Below are 25,754 nucleotides of genomic sequence, written 5' to 3'. Positions count from 1 at the left end.
TGGTAACTTTCACACTTTTCAAAGCACAAAATGGGAAATATAGCCCTATACCTGAGTTACATAAATATGTTATTGTCATCTCTTGGGTCACCTTGGTAACAGACATGCAATAATTACGCCTATAAAATTTAAGTGCTTAATCACTAAAAAACTATGTTAAACATTGACATCAAATAGTTGATTCTTACACTTATTTCTACATTATTCTGAAATATGAATATGATATTGCCCCTCCTTGCAGTTGTTGCATCACTTTACAACTGCATTCCCCCATTTGACTTCGTGTTGATAACTCTGTTCTCGCCTGACAAGAAATCCTGTTCGTCCTGTTGCCACAGTTCTCAGATTTCCATTACATCTAACGTCAACTTATCCATTTCTCTTTTCAGGTTGTCTAATGTACCTACATGATAAAGAGATCTAACATTCCACACTCCAACATGCAGTACACCAGATTTGTTTTCTCTGATGACAACATCCTCCTGAGTTGTCCCTGCCTTGAAGTTCAAATGGGGGACTATATCACCTCTGAAGTATTTTAGCAAGGGAGATACCATCATCATTATACCTTCTGAAACCTTATGTTACTCTGAACCCTCACAGATACTGCTCCAATATTGTTGCACCTATGGTAAAGTTATCTATATAATTGAACAACACAAGCAGCCCCACCATGGCAAATCCATGTTTCATGGAAAGGGGGGCTCACACATCAGAACATAGTAACACTTAATCACTCACTTGGCCAATATCTCTTTTGAACATACCCCTTTCTCATTTGATATATGACACGGAGTCATGACCTCTTGTTAAATCAAAACAATTCTGCTGTTCCTTGTAACATAAATCAGAAGATGTCTTTTATAATTGTATCCTACAACTGACACAACTTCCAATATACATGTCAGAATGCCTATTGCAAACACTACCTTCTGAAGTGAGTGGAGAGATATACAAAAATAGCTTGTTGCCTGTCATACATATCATCTTAATGAAGGGTTCTGCATACAAACATTACTGCCTGGAGGTGGGTGGTGAGATGTACACAAATAGATGGTCACCTGTCATACATATCACCTTTATGGAGGATTCTGCATGCATCAGTTGACATTATCATCCATCCTATGACTGCAGTAATTACAGGCCTTATCTGGGGTCAGATCATGATCAACAGCATATGTCATAAATGCATGTCATAGCTCTTAGTCATTTTTGGATGATCCAGGATGCCTACCTGTTAAGTACTCTTTTAAAGCATATTAGTAAAAGACACACACTCAATTACTGGACTGAGTTTGATATGTCTCTGTGATCCCAGTGGCTCACTCATAGTTAAGTGAGAGCGCATTAGATACCCAAGCTGTTCTCTCCCACCATCACAGTTGTTCTCTCTCCCCATCACAGCATCAACTACCATCCTACTCACAAACATTAAAATGTTGGCTAAGCACTGATTGTACAATCAATCATTATTGTGTAGAACATGCAGTTTTGAATGACATTACCATGGTTTAAATTTCTTTGCAATGTACAGCACTGATCTTGACTTATGCACTCTTCTGTTGAAGTCAAGTACTGTCACGTGTTTTCTTATTTTCTACAACACAGTCAGAATGAAATTCAGCCAATAGAAATAACATGATTTGCAGAATTCAGCTAATGAGTTTTTCTTGTTTACTAGGATATTGGAGAGATACATAGTTGTCACCACTAGATTGTGGTGGTGGGAAAAGAAGAAACAGACAGTTCCAAAGATTTTTGTGCAAGTGGCAAGGACATATCCAAACAAAGTTGCCTTCCGGTTTGAGAAGAAACTGTGGACATTTTCCCAGGTATTATTACAATGTTATGTTGACATAGTTACTACTTTGACATGCAAATCATATACTACCTTCACTTCGGTATTTGTGTTTCTAATTGTCACTTGTATGTAATGACATAGAACAGTAGGTCCGAACCTGGGGCTAATTATATTGTGAAGGGTAAAATGTAATTTTCTGAGGGGTAAAAACAAAGGGGTTCAATTGTATTATGCCCACGAAGCTGAATTATCTTTAAAAGATCATTACTATTACACTATTTCATAAGACTGTAAAACACTATTTCATAAGACTGTAAAACTGATTACATAAATTACTGAAAAGAAGATACTTTTTTCAAATACAAGCAATGATTTGTGCCATGCATTTATGAAAGTGAAATTGAGGCGTGTACATGTAGTACATCATGTATGAAAAAGCCTGCTCCAAGTTGTAGGTAGTTCCCGCAATAAATCAGGAACTGCAGCATTATTTAATGATCTTTCCTTCATGGGGGACCACAGTCATGTAGAATTTTTTTAAAGAAATTTTCGCTATTTGACTGTTAATTGTTTGTTTATTTTATATGATCATGATTTTGGCTCTGTAGCCATTCTCAGGTGCATGTTGAAATATTTAGGTCTGACAGGTCAAAGATGACATGTCACAGACATGTCAGTCATACTTTAATATTTCCAAATGCACTTGAGAATGGTTACGAAGCCGAAATGATGATTGTGTAAGTTAAATGCTTCATTATTTGTTTCATAATGGATAAATGGGCTAATTTAGAGCCCAACACTACAGTAACTATGTAATAGCTACTACATTGCTGTAGGACCTCTACCATATTATTATTATTATTATTATTATTATTATTACTGTTATTGTTAGTGGCAGTGGTCATGCACAAAGCATTGGCAGACTGATTTCTTCAGTTTCTATCAATTCAGAAGTAAGGGATGGAGCAATCAATTGACTCCAGAAATGTAACTCATCTATTAAAAAAAAGTGTTAAAATAAGAAATACTGATAGTCTCATTAGTTTGTGGCTAAATAAAACACCTACATATCATTTATTCTTCATTATTTTAAAAATAAGAGTGGTCAAAGAATATCATTTTTCATTCTAAATTTTTGTTAGGTACTAATAATGACGATAGTGGAGGGGGGGGGGGGGGGGGAGCGGGACATCAGGCGTAGTAGCTAATATCTGATTACAGTCAGGGGCAGCGGCGGATACAGAAAAACGTCAAGGATGGGGCACTAAAGATATCTTGAGCTATTTTTACTTTTACCTTAATAAAAAATAGTCAAGTCACACACAAAGTTTAAGAAAGTTTTATTTAAACTGATTATACACTGTTACAAGACAATGTCATCTTATGATATAAAAAAGTTACTATTGTGGTTTTCTTCCTTAAATGATGAATTCTGTGTGCCTATTCTTCCTGGCAAATTGGTTAATTACATCGTCAATAGGACAATCAATGTCAGAGCTAAGGCATTAAGTTGATCCTCCTCCGTTGTCGACCTCGAAGGTTCTCTGTACAAGAAAACAGTAGAATATTCACGACTTTCCTCAAACAAATGCCAGACAGAATAACATATCGAGATCACCAGAATGGCCGCGAATTTTCTCGAAGTTTTAGCTATCTATGTGCCAGACAGAAATGTATAAAATATGACGACACGGATGTGCGTGCTACATAGGAAAGTACGGTAACTCGATTCAGTCGAGTCAAAGTTGGGAACCCTTGACATAGAAGGAAGTTCATTTTTGAAAGTGTATATATTGTGTTACAACGTATTTAATAATTATCATTTTTCAGGTGGATGAATATTCAAACAAAGTTGCTAATTACTTTAGAAGTCAAGGATTTAAAAGGAATGACACAATAGCTCTTATGATGGACTCACGACCGGAATTTGTGTTTATATGGCTGGGTCTAGCAAAGATCGGTGTAGTAACAGCACTCATAAATTCTAATTTACGGAAAGGTCCGCTGATCCACTGTATTAATGCAGCCAATAGCTCTGGTCTCATCTATGGCTCTGAGCTAGCAGAAGGTAAGCTGTGCAGTTTTTATATACAAAGTTAATATTATCACTTTTAACTCTCAATGAAAGTGAGATAAAGCGCTGTGTGTCCAGAACTGTTGAATGTAGTAATAATTTGTTACATGTAATAACAAGTAATTTGATAATAACTTCAAGAATTTTCATAATTGTTTTAATTACAAGTATTTGACATCACTATCCTGGCCTATCAGTCGCTATCGTTATGTATGTGCTCTTTGCTTTTCATTCTAACATAAGTAGTCCACATTAAGCAGCGCCATGACCTTGTGAAAGGATGCTGATGACCAAGTTGTTTAATACCCAACAATTTTAAATCCATCCACCTATCCATCCATTCACAATGTGTACAGCAAGTGTGCATGTAGTATAGGATACAAGGAAAACATCACTTGTATAAGTAATATGGTTTTATTCCAACTGAAGCTCAAATGATCCCTGTAAATACAGCAGCACTGGTAAATATACTGTAATTGGCACAAGTGGCAAATTTTGTACAATACTAGGGCATGTTATTGTCATCTTAGTACCAAAATTCTGTTATTGTTGCTATTAGTAGGCAGGTATTAAAATAAGTTTAAGACTGTTGTTATATTAAATAAAGTGCTTATATGGTGAAACCTTGATGTTTCAACAATAAAGATTTGAAAAGTTGAGAAGTGGCCAGTATAGCTGTAAGTCAAAGAAAAGGAAAGAATATACTGAAATATGGTCTGTGATGAGAGAGTAATGGGAAACAATAAAGAAAAAGAAATAAGGAGGAAATTATGGAGAGGAAGCAGCAAATGAAAAGACAGAAGATTTGAACATGATTCAAAAGAAAAAAAAAATACTAAAGCAAAACAATGACACCAAGAAATAGTGAAGGGAAGGGGTGGTTTGGAGGAGGAAGAATTTGGTGGTAAAGTTGGCGTTAGGAGTATAGCTACTGTGTTACTGAGTATTATTTGTTACAGGGCAGCCCATCTGTCTGTGTCCCTTCACTAACCATTTCTTGAGCAACCTTAAACCCATGCTTCTTTCGTGCCCACTCTACACATATCCATTTACTAAACCTATCCCTTTACACAAATATCCCTCATGTAAGGAGGGCTACTGACAACTTTCTCGACCAGAGCCCACCCAAAATGAAACCTATGATGATCTTTCTCCTCACATTAATAAATATCAGATTTGGCGGAAACTATTCCCCCATTGAGGGGTGCGCAAAGAAATGATAAAGTATAAAACCATGGGAACAAGCTGATCCCACACTTCTGACAAAATTTACAAGAATCGGTTACAGAGAGAATGCATTGAATCCTCTGACTTTGTCCTTTTTTTTAAAAAAAAACATAAACAGTATTTTCACCATTCTGATCTACAAGTAGGCTGAATTGTAGAATTCCTATGTGAAATCTTACAAGATGATTGAGCTGCTGAACCAAAATTCTCATTAACTAGGGACTTCTTGGACAACTGCCACAGTCCATTTATTAGGCTTGCTCAGGTATCTGAAACTGTACATGAATGAACCAGTATGTTCCTTGCTACTTCTGGCACCAAGATTGATCTTTAGAGTTAAATTGAACACATTCTCGGCAGTCCATAAGACCTACTAAACGGTACTAGTTCCAACTCATCAGAGGAACTTCAGAATTTATCCCCTCTAAACACAAATTAGCAAAAATTAAACTGGTAATAGGGACAGAACACACCGCAAGAGGTGGAATCTGCTTCTAAATGTAACAGAAAACAGTAGGTACCCCCTTGTTATAGCACAGCCACTTCTGACTCCAATTTTATGGGTTGTCCAGTTCTGGCTGCAGAGTTGCATGTGTGGATAGCTGTGATATGATTTAGCCAGTTCTCTGGCAAGTGCTGACTCAGGAATTCCTACTGAAGGAAAACACTATTTATTACTTGAGCCTTTCATATAGCACTTCAAGCAGTATATGGCCCAGATGTTTTTCATGGCTAGCAGGCAGTGAATAACGTGTGCTGAGACAGGTTAGCTGTGCAGCGACCTTGCTGATGCAAGTCACCTTGTCGGTTTAGTGTCAAAAGACCAAGCTGGGAAAAGTACTAAAGGTGCTTTGGAATGCTGGTGGGAAGTGTGCAGGCCCCATATGGAACCAGGACCTTCAGAAGCTGGCTAGAGTGTCAGTGTCAGGCAATGGCACCCATTGGGCAGATCATATTTAAAGTCTGGAACCATCAGGACTCGCTGGCAGCTCATAAATCAACATATTTGCTAGTTGTTGATGCTGCTTGATGATGAGGCTGAGATATTTCCTGGCAGATTAAAACTGTGTTCCGGACCGGGACTCGAACTCAGGACCTTTGCCTTTCGCGGGCAAGTGCTCTACCAACTGAGCTACCCAAGCACAACTCAACGCCCCATCCTCACAGTTTTACTTCTGCTAGTACCTCGTCTCCTACCTTCCAAACTCAACAGAAGCTCTCCTGCGAAACTTGCAGAACTAACACTCCTGAAAGAAAGGATATTGCGGAGACATGGCTTAGCCACAGCCTGGGGGATGTTTCCAGAATGAGATTTTCACTCTGCAGTGGAGTGTGCGCTGATCCTTTTTGTCCTGTTTGTCACTCTTCTGGCAGTCAGCACAACTTTTTCTATGAGCTGAAGGAACACAAGGTACAGTGCGTGAGTCCAACAAAAACATTAAAATCCTGAACCCTGGAGACCTGCTCTTAGCAAATATAAGGGACCTTCAAAATGAAACGAGGCATAATTACAGAAACCAGTAACTGTATGTTGGAAGTATTGACCGTGGCTATTAAGACATTTGACCCACTGTGACACAAGGTGGTGAATGGCTGTCTCATAAAATTCCAGGGGCTGCGACGTTAACCAGTTCTGCACATACAGCTGGATGTCGTCGTCCGAGGTGCATCGTTTGCCCCTATGCTGACGTTCTTCTTTGACCAAGATGGCCCCCTTCTGATTCACATCCTGCAGCGTGGGACAACAGTGAATGCCCAGCATTACTCACAAAACTTGACCATCCTTCGCCAAGCGATCAAATCTAAACGACCAGGCAATCTCACCCATGGGGTCATTATGCTCCACGACAATGCATGGTGCTCCTGCAGAAATTCAAATGGGAGGTTCTCAGCCACCCTCAATACAGTCCGAACCTCTCCCCCTGTGATTACACCATTTTTGGTCCCCTTAAAAAGGCTCTGGGTGGCAAACGATTCACCTCAGATGACTACATCCAGCTGTACGTGCAGAACTAGTTAACATTGCTGCCCCGGGAATTTTATGAGACTGCCATTCATCACCTTGTGTCACAGTGGCATAAGTGTCTCAACAGCCAGGGTCAATACTTCTAACACACAGGTACTGGTTTCTGTAATTATGCCTCTGGCTCATTTCTTTTTGACCGCCCCTTATAAATGACCACTTTTACAATGAGACCCGGGAAAAATTTCTGAAGGTGATATCATGCACAGTTTGTGAAATTTGAATGCAGGAGGACCATGGATTTGTGGGCTAAAAAGAGAATCAATGACATAGGTCTGCAGCCCCTAATGTGTTCTCAAAACAGATTAGGCAGAATGCCAGCTGATTGGAGAGATCTTTTTCCACAGTTCTTTGTGGTAGAATAACAGCAACAATTATGCCATAGGCCAATGCCATTGGCTAATCCTGTGCAGAATTTTTTTCACTGGTGAATGATATCTTCTGGCATGGGATTGATGCAGAGCAGGGACAGGAGATGCGGTTTTTAGACATCATTACTTTCTCAGGTTTAGAGGAGTACACTTCAATTCCAGACTTAGGGCAGACTTTTCTGCTTGGGGACACAGAAGGATACAATGCAACAGTAAGCAGAATTCCATATTTGTAAGGTGGTCTGAGTATTGACAATTTCATTGACAGCTACCTACACCATCTGCAGTATGTATGTTGACACAACAATACCGGTGAGAATATCAAGTGGCATTAGCTGGTTAGGAAGAGGCAAAGTTTGGTGTGGTATTTAGATTCATGAAAGCTCATCCAAGATCAAGCAAGCAGGGGTAGTTAGTTGCATGTTATTTTCATTTCATTTTTGGTATGATCTTACGATCAATGCATGTCTTCCTGGCTATGTTTCATAGAGTTAATATTCTAGGATGTTGATTGTTCTTGACCCGTATCTCCATTTTTCAAAACTTTGCCAAGTTAATTAATGCTAGTGTATATCAGTAACCTGTTCTTATTGGATGCTATTTTTGTCATGTGCTGAATTAAGTATTATGTTGTCAATGATTGACACTATGCACACTGAATAAGACTGGAATAAATTTTGTGTTCACTTGGGTTCAAATGGCTCTAAGCACTATGGGACTTATGTTCACATGGGCCAAGATTTTAATTTACTGTTAGTGTCTCCTGGTTCAGTTACCAAAACAACCTCTTTCATATTGTTAAATCTGTTGCATGCCAGTTATTAATTTAGAAGCAGAGTTCATAGGGAAATGAACTGCCTCTCAGTATCCCAGCTGATGCAGGTCCAATAGCTTTCAAATAGGACTGCATTCAGTCTTGGCTGGCTTTTCACAACTGGTACAGAGACAGCACAGGTCGAATACATTATGCCAAAGGAATGATGCTACCGACAGAGCTAGGAGCATTTCTACTCCCTCTGGCCATGTGTGTTACAACAGTTTGAGACTCCCATCATATACCTAGCTGTGGAAATTCTGCATTGCTACACCATGTAGTAACACAGTCAACCACTGATGGTAGAACGTCAGTTGCATGGTTCTCTGCCAGTGCTACTGCAGTGACCACCGCAGAATTACCTTAGAAGTGACCCGCATACCCCTTCCCCCCAGTTTCAAAGCAGGCTCAGGCCCACTGGGAAAATTTGTTCCTCCAAATTTCAGGCTGTTGCTGAACATGTGAATTACTAAAACAAATAGGGTACTACCATGCTTACAATTTTCCTCCTGCATGATGTATGATGAGAGGTAGACCCAGAATGTTCCTTCATTTTGGTTAAACCCCGTGATCAACCCATTGGGTTCGTGGGTAATGGACTGGGAGATTCTGTAGGTGGATGGCTTTCTGCTGGTGGTGGACATGTGCCACATAAGCCAAGGCCATGACTATGACTCAAGTTTGAAATTCCCATTACCATTGATTGGTGCTGGTATCAACTGCCATATTGCTGGATGTGTTCGAACATCTATTCTTTGCTAAAACTCCCATCATCTGCAGCTAACAGCTTGTTGAAGGAACGAAATATGGTGGGATTGAGGGTAGCATTCAGATAGGTTAGCTTCTTTGCTGGCAGTGTTTTGAAAAAATTGCCAGGTAGATACGGCAGAGGATAAGTTTGGTTAAGAGCCATAGTCTCATTGTTGTTGCTGGTAGACAAAATTTTTGTCTTAGGATGTCAGATTGAGTCCTGTTTGGCAGTATCTCACTGTTCAGTAATTCCGATCATTCTATTTCCATTAAGGGCCCCTGTTCTTAGCAGGTGGTGGAAGGTACAACTCGGTCATACACTGAGTGCATTCAGTGATGATTCTGAAAATATGGTGTGAGGGTACAAAGACGTAAATTAATAATTTGGGAGTTTGTATAAATCTGACCCCACAATAGCTGATGTAATTGAGAAATTGTGGCTAGTCCGTAGGCAATCAAATTTAAGTTTTGTTACTATGGTTAGTCTGAGTATCGAGTTCATTGCATTTGGATTTATTCTTAGAGTGCTCCTGGGGTATTGTGTATGGCAGATTAAGACCATCTTATGATGAAACTGTATCATCACAAGTAGCCATAGAGTCAACAGCACCATGCATTGCACCGTGGAGCCCCTCCATGATGGAGTTCCATAGCAATGGTCAACATTGACCTAAGAGTGTTTAATGAAGTAGAGGCGGAGTCTGCCAAAAACTTTGGAACATTTCAATCCTATGTGTATTACTAACAAGTTGTAATTTGAGTTGTGAATTTAAGTCTGTTTGTAATCAGGCAGAGGCCTGATGACGAGCTACTTGATTGAGAAGTGGCAACATCAGTCAGGAAAACTGACAACGGCTGGGAGAAGGGTGTGCTCCCTATCTGCACCCAGTAACATGTAAGGGCTGAGGATGACATGGCAGCTGGTCGGTACTGTTGGGCCTTTTTTTGAACAGTTCTTCATGGTGAAAAGTGATTTTCAGGGAGAACTTCTGGAAAAAGTGGGGAGTTCTGTCAGCTGAAGGTAAAAGTGTGTGTCAGGATAGCAGAACTCTTGCAATGCGTAGGTTACAAGGATGTCCCCTGAGCATCAGCCCGTGTCTGTTCCCCTGAGAAATAGCTTCATTTGCATATCCCTGTGACAGTTTGGACCACCATATAGGGGGGTACTGTAGTCTACTCCTTCTGCCAGTGGCACACCTCTTCCACTTTCTTTGAAACAAGTCTTATTATGTGTAGATGTAAAAATTTATCTCAAGTCCCCTGTTTCATTGGTTAAGTGTTTACTACTTAGTACTTCTATCTGCTGTTACTGTCTGCTTCTCCAGTTACTTTCTCTCTTCTCTACGTTGGCCTATCTCTTAATCTTAATGTATATAAGTGAGAGTGGCTTGCTCACTTTGTCCTGCCACTTTTACTTTCTTATTCCCCTGCCCCTCGCATAATGGTAGTAAAGTGTCCAACACAATTTTAAAGGATCAAATATGCCCAATGTGGACAACTGTTGTACAAGTAGGGAGCTGCAGCTCCACTTTTACCAGCAACACCATATTGACCCCTTGTTACAGACCTTGGTAATTAGCATAAATCATCTTTAGCTTTTCCCTCCAGAGTGTAATAGTTTGTCAGCATCACTCATTGCCCTACACAATACTTGGGAAAGTTGGCATTCCAGTGTCTCATTTGCTCCTGCTACTTTAAGTCTTGTGTGTTCACATTTTACTCTTGGTACCACACTGTTTGTAATGTTTTTGAAAAATCCTGCACATATGCATCATCTCCTCCCCCCCCCCCCTTCCCCAAATTCTGGGTTTTGCCATCTGAAATAGTGATGGCATCTTCTGTCCATTCATTACTCCCTTACTCTTATGTGCTTTTTGAACTGTATGCTGCCACTGCATAAGGTAATAGTGTGTCCCAGTCATTATGTTGACTTTTGACACACTGGCTCAACATCTTCCTTGTCATATTGTTGAATCCATTTGCTTCTACTGTTTGCTTGGAGGTATAAAGCACTTATTTGTGATTTATAAATTCATAAAAAATGACAAAGCTACTTTGAGAGTTTTGACATGAAGTTAACACTTCAGTCCATAATCAAAGTTTAGTCTCCAGTGTACAGAACTTAAATAAACAGTTGTTAACCATGGTTTGTGCCATGGTGTTGGTTTGTTGATTTGGGATAGATATCATTTCTATGAAGCATGAAAAATTATCTATTGTTGTTAACACATAAAGATCCCCTTTCAGCATCTGCCAAAAAGGACCTAAGATGACCAACCTTACTATCTCAGAATTTCTGGCTTCTGTTTAAACAATACAAGGCCAGAGTTTTGTTTGTTTACATAACACTGTGTCATAGAAAATGAACTTTGGTTGTGTTTCAAAAAACTTACAGACCGCATCACCTGCTTTTGTCCTGTGCCATTCTGTGATGTGGAACCTTCTCATTGTCACATACAATGTCTGACTGAGGCCTCTGTCATTTTTTTGTGACTCGTGAGGTTGATGAATCACCTCAGAATAAAAATCACTGCGTTTTGCCACTCAGCACATTAAATGACTGGATGAGTCTTTTAATCCTAATAACTATCACAATACTGCATGAACTGTCATAACTTCAAACTTTCTCATATACATATAACATCTACAGTGTGCTATGCTGTACACAAGAATCAAACATAATTTTTTCCATTATAGAGTAGTTATTTTCTGCTCTATTCAGTTTTCATAAGGCATAAGTGACCAGATGTTCTACCCCATCCACTTGCTGGCTTAATACACAACCATGCACATGACTGCTCGTATCATGGAACACCACAAATTCTTCTCATAATTTGGGAAAAATAATGTCAGTCCAGTGTGTAACAGTTTATTTAACCAATTGAACGCACCCTCACACTCCACTGACAGGTGAAATTTCACCCATTTCTTCACTAGATAAATACGCAGCCATCCCACTTCTGCAAATTTTGGTACAAATATCTAGTAATAATTTGCCAGGCACTAGAAATACTGCAACTATTCTTCCATACATGCTGCTAGAAAATCCTGTATGGCTTTTACAGTCCTGGAGACTGTCTGGACTACCTTGTGACTAATTACATGAGCTAAATGCTGTGTTTCTTCCAGTGTGAAGTGACAATTTCCTGAACTGAGTGTTAGCTGTGCCATGCAGAACAAATTTAACACTTCTCATAGCCATAATTCATTCTCCTCCATGCACTTTTCAAGGGCGATTACATCATCTAAGTACACCATATATTGTCTAGGTTTCAGTCTCCATCATACCCTGTCTAAGAGGTGCTGGATGGACAGTGGCTGGTGCATTTTTCAATCCAAACAGCATAAGATGATACTCATTATGTTTTATCAGGATCATAAATGCTGTCTTTAGTGATCCTCTGGTGTTAATATACATCTAGTTGGTAATAACCATTCTGTATGTCCATGATAGAAAAATGTTTGTTATATTCAGGATTGGATAATTATCCATAACCATATGCTTTTTACAGTACTGACAGTCACATCGAAAATTCTATGCCTTTATTCCATTTGCATTTTTTTTCCCAGGACACTGCCACCCCCCAGGGACTGGTACTTTCTTCAGTAACACTGTCTTGTAACTGTTGGTTAATCAGTTCTTCCCTCACTGGTTGTACGTGATGAGGTACTGATAGGGCTTGTGATACAGAGGCAATTCATTCCCAGTGGAAATTCTGTGCTGTGTCACTGGCAAAGACCTATGAACATGAATAACCAGATGCTCATATTCCAACAATGACTGCTCCGTCACCGTCATCTCTGTTTCTTCCAAATGTGCTACCTTCTCCCATAATGCAGCTATACTGGTTGCTTGCATGAACTTATGGTATGAATTTGCTCTAACTAAATCATCTCTTGTAAATCTCCAAATTGGTAACTGTCAATTCCTCTGAAGGTTCCATGTCCACCAGTCCCAAAATTATATATCCCCATAAGCACTACCTGCTCACTGTGTAACTTTTGTATGCAATGCTTTATTTAATTGCTCATTATTTTATAGCAGTTCCACTACATACAATGTGTTTGTCAGTTTATTTGTTCCTGTATTCACCCACACTAGTTTTCCCATATCTTGTGGTATGTTATCACACAAATTGATCATTAGTGGCTGTGCATGTAGTCTAAGTATTTCTTTTTTTGTGCCAGGTATGTATCTTGTGACCGTTTGGCACTGTCAGTAGTTTCCCCCACATTTAATGATGTCCCATAGAGTTCTACCATGCACTGATCAATATCATTTCTGGTATGATGTTCAAGCAAGACACCTTACCCTAAGACTGGTCCGTAAACATTGCCCATATGAGGCAAATTTCCAGTGCAAGGTCAGAAATTTTATGCCTCAACCCAAAAACTCAACACCTCTGATCCGAATCAAGGCACACCACTTTCACCCACTCCACTTAATGTACGTTGTGTTGGGCTCAACCTCCTGTTGTCAATGGATTATAGTCTTTCCACATATTCCTGTGAGCCCATGTCCAATAAAAATTCATACTTCCTTCCATCGACTAAACTCAACTGTGCTACTGCACACATTTTGGCTGTTATTATGTTTAGTGGGAGTGCTACATGGTGGCTCCAGAGCCACTATTATTTGTTATTATTCTCATCCTGTGTCAATGTACCACACCCCCTCATAGACTTTTTGTCTGCAGTCCCATTCTGGATGTGTCACTCGCCCACATTTCTTACACTGCAGTTCATAGCATTCCTGCCATATGAAGCCCGTTCATCCACATCTGTAACATCTAACTCCCACAGTGAAAATCCCTTCTTATCCCAAACTCGAGTCACCACATATCTCTCTTTTCTATTGTGGACACAGTTGCTATAGCTTCAGCTGTGTTCTTGGGCAACTAAGCCCATACCTTCCATGACACATCATTCAGCAATCCCCACAAAAAATGAAGTCTTTACCCTCTGTTCTGCCTCTTGCAGAATGGATACTGTCACTACTACCATTCTCCGTCAACAGCAGATCGTATAAAAGACATGAAATAATCCATGCTGTGTAACCTAACTACACTATACTGAGTTGATTTAGCTCTTTCATTTATTTATAGCCAAGAAATCCCAATTTAAATAATTGCTCATAAACTAGAGGATTGCATGGAACATTGAGTTGCTTTACTATGTATGATTGTGTGGTGGTATGTTCCTGTGATCTCGAACCAACTCTGTCAGCAAACTCTTGGGGTACTGTCTGTTTAATGTGTAGTCATATCCATGAGATAATGGTAACACTTTGTATGAACAAACTAAGAGGCAAACTGAAATGTTAAATTCAGGATCCAGAATTTACAGATGCACAGCTACTGATTAACTAACCCCACGCTTGTACAACATTCACTTTCAAACAGTAGTTTGTTTTGATGAGATATTTACTAGCCAGTATTAGCATGAATAGCATCTAAATATTGATGAGAATTAGAAGGTCCCAAGTCACCAGAAAACATGTGACAGAAGTTATTATAATACTGAAATATATATAGGTTAAATGCTGCAACTTACTCACTGGGTACATTTACCTGCTGTTCCCATGCTATTCCTTAATTTCCTTTCACTTCTGTCAGTTTTAATTAACAATTTCGAATTATCTGCTACACATCTTCAGTAATAAAACACAGTCGTTCACTGTATGTACCTGTATTGGTTCCTTTCATTTTCACTCATCACTTTTCAAAAGTAATTTATAACACTAATTAGTATTGGTTGCTTTAAATTTGTGTTAGTACATTCTATTTCTGTTTCCTTTTCATCTGATTTGTTTGATTTGATTTAATTTTTTAATTGTCCAGTTTTATCATACAGCACAAATTGTGCAATAGGTATTAGACAGGACTAGTAGGATATTGTTCTGAAATATGTTTGGTTATATCTGACATCCCTCTGGTACAGTCTGTACATTCTTGTTCTGTAGTAGTTTGACAGTTTCAAAGAGGGAGCCCTAGTGATGCAGTATTGCAGTGTTTCCTGATTTCCGAAAAGCATTTGGCTCAATATCGCACATACACTTATTCTCAAAAGTATGATCATATGGGTATCAAGTGAAATTTGTGACTGGATTGTGGATTTTTTGGTGGGAGGATACAGCACATTATCTTGTATGTAGAGTCATTGTCAGGTGTAGAAGTTACTTCGGGTGTGCCCCAGGGAAGTGTGTTGGGGCCCTTGCTGTTCATGTTGTATACGAGATCATCCACAAAGTAAGTTCCATTTCTATTTCTATCCGCGGAAGCACTAAAATCACAGTTCCAAACATGCGCAGCAGTTACTCTGACTCAAGGAGAAGACATATACGCCATTTTCGGATTGCTGCTGCCGACATGTGCTTTGTAGTGCTTCTTTATAATGTCAGCCGTAATTGAAAATGGTGCCGCGTGTGAAATCAGATCTGTGATTCATTTTCTAAATGCAAAGAAAGTTAAACCAAATGAAATTCATCGGCAAATCTGTGAGGTTTGCAGACAAAATGCTACGAGTGATTCAATGGTTAGAAGGTGGGTCAGACTGTTCAATGAAACACGTGATCAAGTGCATGATGAAGAACGAAGTGGATGCCCGTCTGTGGTTACTAATGAACTGGTTCACACAATTGAAGAGAAGATTGAGCATGACTGTAAGTTTACACTAATTTTTCAGTACTCCATCCTGTTAAGGCAACAAATTATTCTTAGTGCTCTTTATTGTGTTGTTAAAACATTTATGCTGTGAGTTGAGTGGCCCAGAAAATGATCCTGTGTCAGAGCAGAGAATGGAACTGTGCATAGGATGCCTGCAGTACTGTTCTTTTGCTAGTTGTAGACTTTAATAGTCTTAGAACATAGCTCATGGATTATAGGTCTTTTTTTACAAGTTATTTACGAGTGTGTGTCCCATTTTAAGTCTGGCTGAACCTACAGACCTAAAAATTTTGTCACATTTACATTTTATAGAGGATAATTTTTTAATCTTACTTAAATAGACATTTGGCTATTTGATGGAAATAACTGAAGCCCAAGACATACATTTCGATTTGATTTTGGAGAACCACTCTGAAAGTATTGTCATTGAACTTTCTGCTGTTGAATGCATGGTTTCTGGGCTGGATCCGGTGACCAATAGAATCATTTTTTGGGGATGCAGATATTTGTCAAAGTCATCCACACAAATTAAGAGTAGCACTCTTAGGACTGGATCATGAGATAAACCATATTTTATTGATAATTCATAGTGAATGGAGAGTAGTTGGTCCACCACTTACCTGGACATCATATACATTTGGTGATTGTTTTTAGCTAAGGTTTCATTTTATGCTTGGTTATAAAAAGTTGATTTTGCTCCCCCCCACCCGTCCCTCTTTCTGCCCCTCTCCCCTTAATTCACACTTCACTACAGCATATTCACATCCCTTCCTTAACAATAATAGTATTTTTATTGATCCTGCATCATCATTGTCATCATCTTATGACTTAGTTATGGCATTAATTTGTAGCAACAAGTTTAATTTGCTTTTAGCAAAGCATTAACTATTTTAATTTCCTATGTGCCTTTCTCCTTAATGATGAGGTAATTACCCAATTTTACAAGTACAATAATGTCTCAGTAAATCTAAACTAAATAAATTGATATAATTTATATTTGGCCAGACAACACAGTTAAAGATAAGGGCTACATGTTACATTTGGATGGACAAGTTATAGCAGCAACCATTGGAACTAAGTGATATCTATATCAAGAAGTTAAAGTGTAGTGCCTCTAGAGTTTTCTTGATGAGAGGCAAACCTTAGTTTATCTTTGATTTTGAGAAATTGAAATATGACAATGTGTAGTGTCTAAAATCCTATTAGTTTCACTGAGTAATGCCTTTCCTTACTTGTGTCTCATTTTTCAACTTTCTCCTTTTTTGTGTCCTTCCCTACAATTATCAAGAAAGTGTTACACAGCAACTGAGAATTCTAAACTTTAAGAGAGATGATTATGTGGCTCATTTATATTTATATTATATTTAAAAAAGATTTTAAAACTGTTTAGTGGTTAAGTGGCTAAGATTAAATGTGTAGATTCTAATTGTCATTCAATGATAGCTGTTGAAGATATAATGGGCTCAGTTAGTGCTCTCCGTCTCTACAAGTTGTGTGAAGATGACAGTCAGCAAAAATTGCAGTCTTCTGAAGATCTTGGCACTGCTCTGAAGACTGCAAGTGGGACTCAACCAGTGGAGATTACAGAAGGCAGCTCTGGTGATAAGCTTGTCTACATATACACGTCGGGTACTACTGGACTTCCAAAAGCAGCTGTTGTCACAAATCTCAGGTTTGTTTTTATCTGCCTGACATAATAAAAAAAAACAGTTGGTAATGTAAGGCGTTTATAAATTGGTGCATTGAAAAGGTGAAGAGTGTTAGAAAGGGAATATTAGACTTACATAATTATAAGCATTAGATATCAAGTTTTCAAGAATTAGGGAAATGTGAATCGCCTAGAAATCAGATATGACAATGTGTGCATAGGTAAACTTGTTATGAAATGTGCTCTCATTGGTGCAGAAATACAAACTCTTTAGTCTTGCTGACAGTGACTATTGTTAATCATTTTTATAATGTATTGTGATCTTCAGCAAATCAATATAACATATTGGCATCTGTGACCTTCACCTGATTTTGAATTTCACGATTCATATTTCACTAATGTGTATCGATCTCTATTATGATACAGTCAAGGTTAAACACAATATTAATATATATGCAGGTAGAATGTTAAGTGTGAATGAAGCTCATTAAGGGAGCCAACTGAAATCACTAAAGAAAAGATCTATCTTGTCCTGGACAGTATTATGGAAAATATCTAATTGCTGACTCACCAGACAGAAAACAAGTTGGGCATCTGAAACCAAAGGAAGGAGACTGGCTATTCAGAATGTTTTGTTTATGTCTGTCCATGTATTTGAACACATAAGTAGATGAACTGTTGTCAGACCATCTGTTGAACAGTTTAGAACTGTCAACAAATGATGTGGGCTGTCTTCTAGCTATACAAATGCAGATAACTAACTGCTCTGCAGGAGCCCTAGATCAAGTCATGGAAGTGATGGAAATAATTTTTTGTAATCTCTAGGTAGATGATATGTCAGTTAATCACCTTCACGAAGATAATACCAATCCTGGTGGGTAAGACTAAGTATTCATGAAATGTCTCAGAGAAGATCGGATGAAGAAGATAATGGAGAAGCTCATGAAGCACTCAGACTCACTGGACAGTAGCTGTGATGGCAACAGGATTTCTCATGTTTCCCCAGAAGTATATGAAAAAGGGTGTGAAATATTCCTCAGGCAGCATGAGTCAGTTGGCAGGAGAAAAAGCTTCAATTTGAACATCAGACTCTGCAATATATTAACTGTGTGGAAGTCTGTTCCAAACAGAGTTAGAGAGCACTGCACACTGTTGTGAACAATTGTTAGGGATAAACAGCCCACCCTCATTTTTCTTTGTTGTGTTCGTTGACTGGCTGTTCACTTTAAATTAGGGCATGCTGTCAGCAACAAATCACATGATTGTGATGAGAGGATAAGACTGTCCAGATTATCAAATAAAGTATATGTCTGCATATCCAACACCACACATGTCTATGATGGTGCTTTCTTTTATTATTGAAAGTAACCTTTTGGCTGAACTGAGTTGCTCTAAAATATTATGCCATTAGACATGTAAAATAATAATAATTATTATTATAAAAACAGCATAAATGTATCTTAGGTGCTGTTTGTGAACAATATTTTGATTATAAATGTGGCTTATTTCTGCTGCTACAGGTGGTTAGAAATGCATGCCTTCCATCTAGGATTTTTATCAATCATGAATTTTCCAGTTTATTAATCTTGCCACAGTTGTAAGGGTGTTGAAATATCATTTCTACCAAAATTAGCCACAGGGAACTGAATATACTGTATTTCATTGTGACTGAGTGTCTGCATACTAATTACGAACATGGAACTGATTCCTTCTGATAAATTACTTGCCATAGTAGCCACTTCCTGGCCTTGGAATGTAATAATTACGCTTGTATATTCTATAAAAATTATCTTTGAATCTGCCTTTTAAACGCTGTGATAGGTAACTGATCTTCATTAAACAGTTGCTTTAGGCCTCAAGACTTGTGGCACTTAAAGTATATGAGTCACATTAGTATGATGTAGCATATAAAGAAATTTGCTGCTTTCTGCAATGTAAATAAGTGTGAAACCAACAATCTGATTATATTACTATTTCTTAATGCCATACTTTGCCTAACCTGGTCAAAACAACCAAATCTTTTTAAAATAAAAATAGATACTCAGTCTTTGGAATTTTTTGTCAAAATTATCTTGTGGAACAGGTAAACTATTCTTAAAGCAAAGTCGTAATTGCATAAGTTCCAAAAATAATCAAGTACACTATTGTACATAAAAACAAAGATGAGGTGACTTACCGAACAAAAGCGCTGGCAGGTCGATAGATACACAAACAAACACAAACATACACACAAAATTCAAGCTTTCGCAACAAACTGTTGCCTCATCAGGAAAGAGGGAAGGAGAGGGGAAGACGAAAGGAAGTGGGTTTTAAGGGAGAGGGTAAGGAGTCATTCCAATCCCGGGAGCGGAAAGACTTACCTTAGGGGGAAAAAAGGACAGGTATACACTAGCACACACGCACATATCCATCCACACATACAGACACAAGCAGACATATTTAAAGACCATATATGTCTGCTTGTGTCTGTATGTGTGGATGGATATGTGCGTGTGTGCGAGTGTATACCTGTCCTTTTTGCCCCCTAAGGTAAGTCTTTCCGCTCCCAGGATTGGAATGACTCCTTACCCTCTCCCTTAAAACCCACTTCCTTTCGTCTTCCCCTCTCCTTCCCTCTTTCCTGACGAGGCAACAGTTTGTTGCGAAAGCTTGAATTTTGTGTGTATGTTTGTGTTTGTTTGTGTGTCTATCGACCTGCCAGCGCTTTTGTTCGGTAAGTCACCTCATCTTTGTTTTTTATATATAATTTTTCCCACGTGGAATGTTTCCTTCCATTATAAAAATAAATAAATAAATGGATATAAGTGCTTGTATTTGTCTGATAAGTCTTCCCTGACCCAGGGCTCTGGGCAACTTTTCCAAATCATCCCCATTTACTGAACCTCATCAGTCCTTTTTCCTTCACCTCTCTTCTTTACCCTTCAATCCTTCTGCCAGAAGAAGGAGCCACTGGCTCTGAGAAGTTTGCAAATTTCAATACCTTTATATGTGTGTTGTCCTACTAACACTCATTGAGTAGACTTCTAAAATAACAATTCACTGTTTAATCGCTGATAGGCACAACAGAAAGACTGTCAAACAACTATGCTTTCAGCCAAAAGGCATTCTTCTGAATTAGATAGCACACACACACACACACACACACACACACACACACACACACACACACACACTACACAAAGCTGTATGGTGTCTAATTTGGACTTGGACTTTTTGCCATAAGCTTACTTGTTTGAGTCTTTTTGTTGTGCCTATCTGTGACTCATCGCCTCCATTATATGGTGAGTAGTGATCTATCTTTTTCATAATATTCTCATACTTTCATCCTGTATTTTCCGTTGTTTAAATTGCTTTTGAACAGATATTACAATGGAAATAACCACTGATTATTATTTTCTTTTCTCAGTAGCAACATGTTTGCAACAGTTTACAGTCATAGTTGTCTTACTACTGGACAATCAGTTAAGTGATACAATTACGGTAAAAATACATATGCACACTATGCATGAGAATAACAAGATCTGTATAAAATACTTATGAATAGATTGAAAAATAAGTCAACCAGCTGCAAATATTTGCACAGTTGCTGTTTTGCTGCCATGTTTAAGATTTTAAAATACTTACATTAACATCTGACAAACAGTGAAAAATAGTGATGTGTTCAGAACAGTTTTGCAGGTACTTATAGTTGTTCTTATACTGTTGGGCAGTTCTGCAGCACAATTACAATAAAAATATCTTTCCATACTACACAATGACCAAATGAAGTAACTAATCTACATGAATAATATGTTAACGTTTGACAATCGTGAAACTGTTGAGATATGTCTTAGGTAAGCTCTCTCACAATTTCCTAATCTACATGAAATATGTATATTAACATTTGACAATCCTGAAATTGTTGAGATATATTTTAGATAAGCTCTCTTTAACAAATTCCTAACTTGTGTGAAATATGTATATTAACATATGACAATCCTGAAATTGTTGAGATATATCATATGTAAACTCTCTTTCTCAAATTCCTCAACAGAGTAGAATGAATGAAGAGAAATTGGCAAAGTTTAGTTTTGAAAAGAGATTCACTACTCCTTAAGTTTTTAAGCCCAGTGGGAAGAAGGTTGAAAATTTTTGTGCACCAACCTGCTTAGCACCTCTCTGCACCAGAAATTTTTTAATTGATAGTGACTATCATTCTTATGTATTTTGTCATGGATGTGAACTGCTGAGTTGTTTACAAAGAGAATGGGGTTCATTATCACAAAGCACATAAGAGAAAATTTGTATTGTAAAGCAGTTCAGATTCTTTATTGGCCACTGATCACATGTAGAGACTGGACTTTATATTGATATACATTAACAATCACTATATTAATTGCTGTTAACATTACATATATAAATAATTAATCCTATGTTAACCAGTTGTACAGGAGTATAATCATAATCCTAAAACTCTATTTCTACACTACTAGTATCCGAGAATTCTCTTAAACTGTAGAATGGATTGTTTATTAACCAGTTATACAACTTACTTTTAAAAATATTGAAAGGCATTTTGATTGCAGAATGTGGCAGTTTATTACAAAATTTCAAACAGTTCACTTTGTGCGCGTTGCTTGTTTTTGTCAGCCTATGCCTAGAAATGTCAGTACTCTTTCTTTCTAGTATTGTGACACTGTATGTTCTCTCTGGTGTCAAACTCTGCTATGTTGTTTTTAACATACACTCCTGGAAATTGAAATAAGAACACCGTGAATTCATTGTCCCAGGAAGGGGAACCTTTATTGACACATTCCTGGGGTCAGATACATCACATGATCACACTGACAGAACCACAGGCACATAGACACAGGCAACAGAGCATGCACAATGTCGGCACTAGTACAGTGTATATCCACCTTTCGCAGCAATGCAGGCTGCTATTCTCCCATGGAGACGATCGTAGATATGCTGGATGTAGTCCTGTGGAACGGCTTGCCATGCCATTTCCACCTGGCGCCTGAGTTGGACCAGCGTTCGTGCTGGACGTGCAGACCGCGTGAGACGACGCTTCATCCAGTCCCAAACATGCTCAATGGGGGACAGATCTGGAGATCTTGCTGGCCAGGGTAGTTGACTTACACCTTCTAGAGCACGTTGGGTGGCACGGGATACATGCGGACGTGCATTGTCCTGTTGGAACAGCAAGTTCCCTTGCCGGTCTAGGAATGGTAGAACGATGGGTTCGATGACGGTTTGGATGTACCGTGCACTATTCAGTGTCCCCTCGACGATCACCAGTGGTGTACGGCCAGTGTAGGAGATCGCTCCCCACACCATGATGCCGGGTGTTGGCCCTGTGTGCCTCAGTCGTATGCAGTCCTGATTGTGGCGCTCACCTGCACGGCGCCAATCACGCATACGACCATCATTGGCACCAAGGCAGAAGCGACTCTCATCGCTGAAGACGACACGTCTCCATTCGTCCCTCCATTCACGCCTGTCGCGACACCACTGGAGGCGGGCTGCACGATGTTGGGGCGTGAGCGGAAGACGGCCTAACGGTGTGCGGGACCGTAGCCTAGCTTCATGGAGACGGTTGCGAATCGTCCTCGCCGATACCCCAGGAGCAACAGTGTCCCTAATTTGCTGGGAAGTGGCGGTGCGGTCCCCTACGGCACTGCGTAGGATCCTACGGTCTTGGCGTGCATCCGTGCGTCGCTGCGGTCCGGTCCCAGGTCGACGGGCACGTGCACCTCCCGCCGACCACTGGCGACAACATCGATGTACTGTGGAGACCTCACGCCCCACGTGTTGAGCAATTCGGCGGTACGTCCACCCGGCCTCCCGCATGCCCACTATACGCCCTCGCTCAAAGTCCGTCAACTGCACATACGGTTCATGTCCACGCTGTCGTGGCATGCTACCAGTGTTAAAGACTGCGATGGAGCTCCGTATGCCACGGCAAACTGGCTGACACTGACGGCGGCGGTGCACAAATGCTGCGCAGCTAGCGCCATTCGACGGCCAACACCGCGGTTCCTGGTGTGTCCGCTGTGCTGTGCGTGTGATCATTGCTTGTACAGCCCTCTCGCAGTGTCCGGAGCAAGTATGGTGGGTCTGACACACCGGTGTCAATGTGTTCTTTTTTCCATTTCCAGGAGTGTATATCAGTGATGTGTAGATATAAAGATTTATCTCTGTCATTATTTTGGTCTTGGTGAAAAAAGGACAGGAGTGTTCCCTTGGAACAATCTTACACATTACTCATAGCACCTTTTTCTGATTCAGTAGTACATCACTGATATGACATGAGTGACAACAGCCCATAAGATATGTGAAATTGTAAAAGTCAGAAGTAGTCTTTCGTAAGATATTAATTTCTCACTAGATCAGATAATTTCTATATGAGATAGGATCCTCTTGATATCTTTCTACAAACATGATTAATATAGTAGTGCTAGTTTAGTTTGTAATCGATATATGTATTCCAAGCAGTTTTATGGATTTTGCTTTTATGACTTTTGATAGTCCCAGCTGGAGGTGTTGAGTTTTCTCTGGATTGCACAGTAGTTTATCCAATGAGAACCAGTTTAGTATTAAGGAGAACGTCCAGTGATTCTGATGTAATCTTAACATATCTTGATCTTTGGTGATTAAGGTTGTGTTGTCTGCATAACAAGTAACTGAAGCCCAACATAATGCAGCAAATTGTTAATTGCGACAATGAAGAAGAATGGACCAAGAACAGAGCACTGAGGCACACCAGATTTGACTATCTTCAGGGAAGAATTCCTATTTTGATTTGACACAGACTGCATTGTGTTGGTTAGATAAGGATTAATTGTTTTGAATGGTGTATTATTCATTCCATAAAACTGTAGTTTGACCAGTAATATGTCATAGGGGATACAGTCAAATGCCTTACCCAAATTGCATAGCTCAAGAGACCATATTCTTATTTTCAAATGCAGTTAATTTATGATTAACAATTACAAGAAATGCTGTTTTTACTTGATCAGAAATCCATGCTGCCAACTACAAAGAATGTTACGTTTTTCAAAGTAGTTACTAAGCTGTATGTGAAAAATTGCTTAATATATTTTGGAAAATATTATAACAATAGAGACTGGTCTATAGTTCTCGAGAAGATGCTTTTCCCCCTTTTTTATCTAGGTGTAACTTTTGAAAATTTTAGCTGGTCAGGGAAAACTCCAAATTCAAGGAATTTATTCATAATAAAAGCAAGTGGTTTGAAGATAGTGTGTATTGTCCTTTTTATTGTGTAGTTGGATAGCCAGTAGCAGCCCATGCTTTTCGAATTAGAAAATTTTGAAACAGTGTTTACTATGTCTATGATTGTGACTAGAGTCCAGTGGCGTTCCTGTCTTCTGGAAGCTGATAAGCAAGTATATCAATTGCTGATGCATTTGAATAGTTAATTTAAATTCATTTACTGTAGTACTAAAGTATTTACTGGATGAAGCAGAACATCTTTAATTTGGATAGAAGTGGATGCTTGTGTTATAATATCACAGGTGGCCTTACATTTGTTTGGAGCTCATTCTATGTAATTTTCATAGGAAACTTATTTGGCAAGTTCACGTTTTAATTTATAACATTTTTTACATTTCAGATGAGCTTTGTGAGAAATGTTGTACTGCTCTGTGCCATGTTTGCAATTATTTTTATATATGTTGTGCAGTTAAAACTTCTTTTCCTTGGTATCAGCAGGGTCATAGTGTACCATTTAAGCTTTTTACCTTTTCTGTTTGCTTTAGAACTTTTCTTTTCAGTAGTGAGCAAGAGTATCATAACTCAAATATATGTCTTGAAGCAATGATTAAAGAGAGCTTCATATTCATAAACAAAGCCTCAGTCTTAATTTCTTAGGCAGTTTTGTGAATAACTTGTCATGTCATGCTTGGCTTCTTATTTGCAGTCACTTGATCATCTGACTGTACATAGTGATATGTGAGGAGTAGTGCATCATGATCTGTAAACTTTCATCTGCTGTGCTAACAGTGTATAGGTCTCTTGAGAAATTACCTATGATATTGTCCAAACAGGGGTTCCAACATATTGGGATATTGTGTGACGTTTAAAGCTTTCCCGGCGTTCTGATTGTTCCATAAAAACATGGGAGAACTGCCGGATATCAGTAACGTCCTGCCACGATATTTGAGAATGCCCGTTGTTTGTGCTGGATGGAGGGCTTCAGGTCGACTGTTTATCTACCATTTATTGGGAATGTTTCTTCACAGATAGGCAGAATATTGAGAAAGTATCAAGTGAGAGTCATCTTTCGCCCTCCTTCCAAAATTTCATCACTGGTGGGATCCGTTAAAGACGACCTGGGCCTGCGTAAATCAGGTGTTTACAAAATTCCGTGTGAATGTGGC

General features: G+C 38.9%; 1 protein-coding gene across 1 annotated transcript in view; it reads left to right on the top strand.

Annotated features, from left to right (window-relative positions):
* Positions 1-25,754, top strand: part of LOC126416577 (long-chain fatty acid transport protein 1-like) — a 322,517-nt gene that overhangs the window by 201,515 nt on the left and 95,248 nt on the right. The window contains exons 2-4 of the mRNA XM_050084327.1: positions 1,682-1,832; positions 3,632-3,869; positions 17,169-17,397. Of these exons, the coding sequence (XP_049940284.1) occupies positions 1,682-1,832; positions 3,632-3,869; positions 17,169-17,397 (618 nt within the window). The remainder of the gene's footprint in view (positions 1-1,681; positions 1,833-3,631; positions 3,870-17,168; positions 17,398-25,754) is intronic.

Source organism: Schistocerca serialis, chromosome 8 (assembly GCF_023864345.2).
Source record: "Schistocerca serialis cubense isolate TAMUIC-IGC-003099 chromosome 8, iqSchSeri2.2, whole genome shotgun sequence".
NCBI lineage: Eukaryota > Metazoa > Arthropoda > Insecta > Orthoptera > Acrididae > Schistocerca > Schistocerca serialis.
This window is presented reverse-complemented; position numbering and strand designations above follow the sequence as displayed.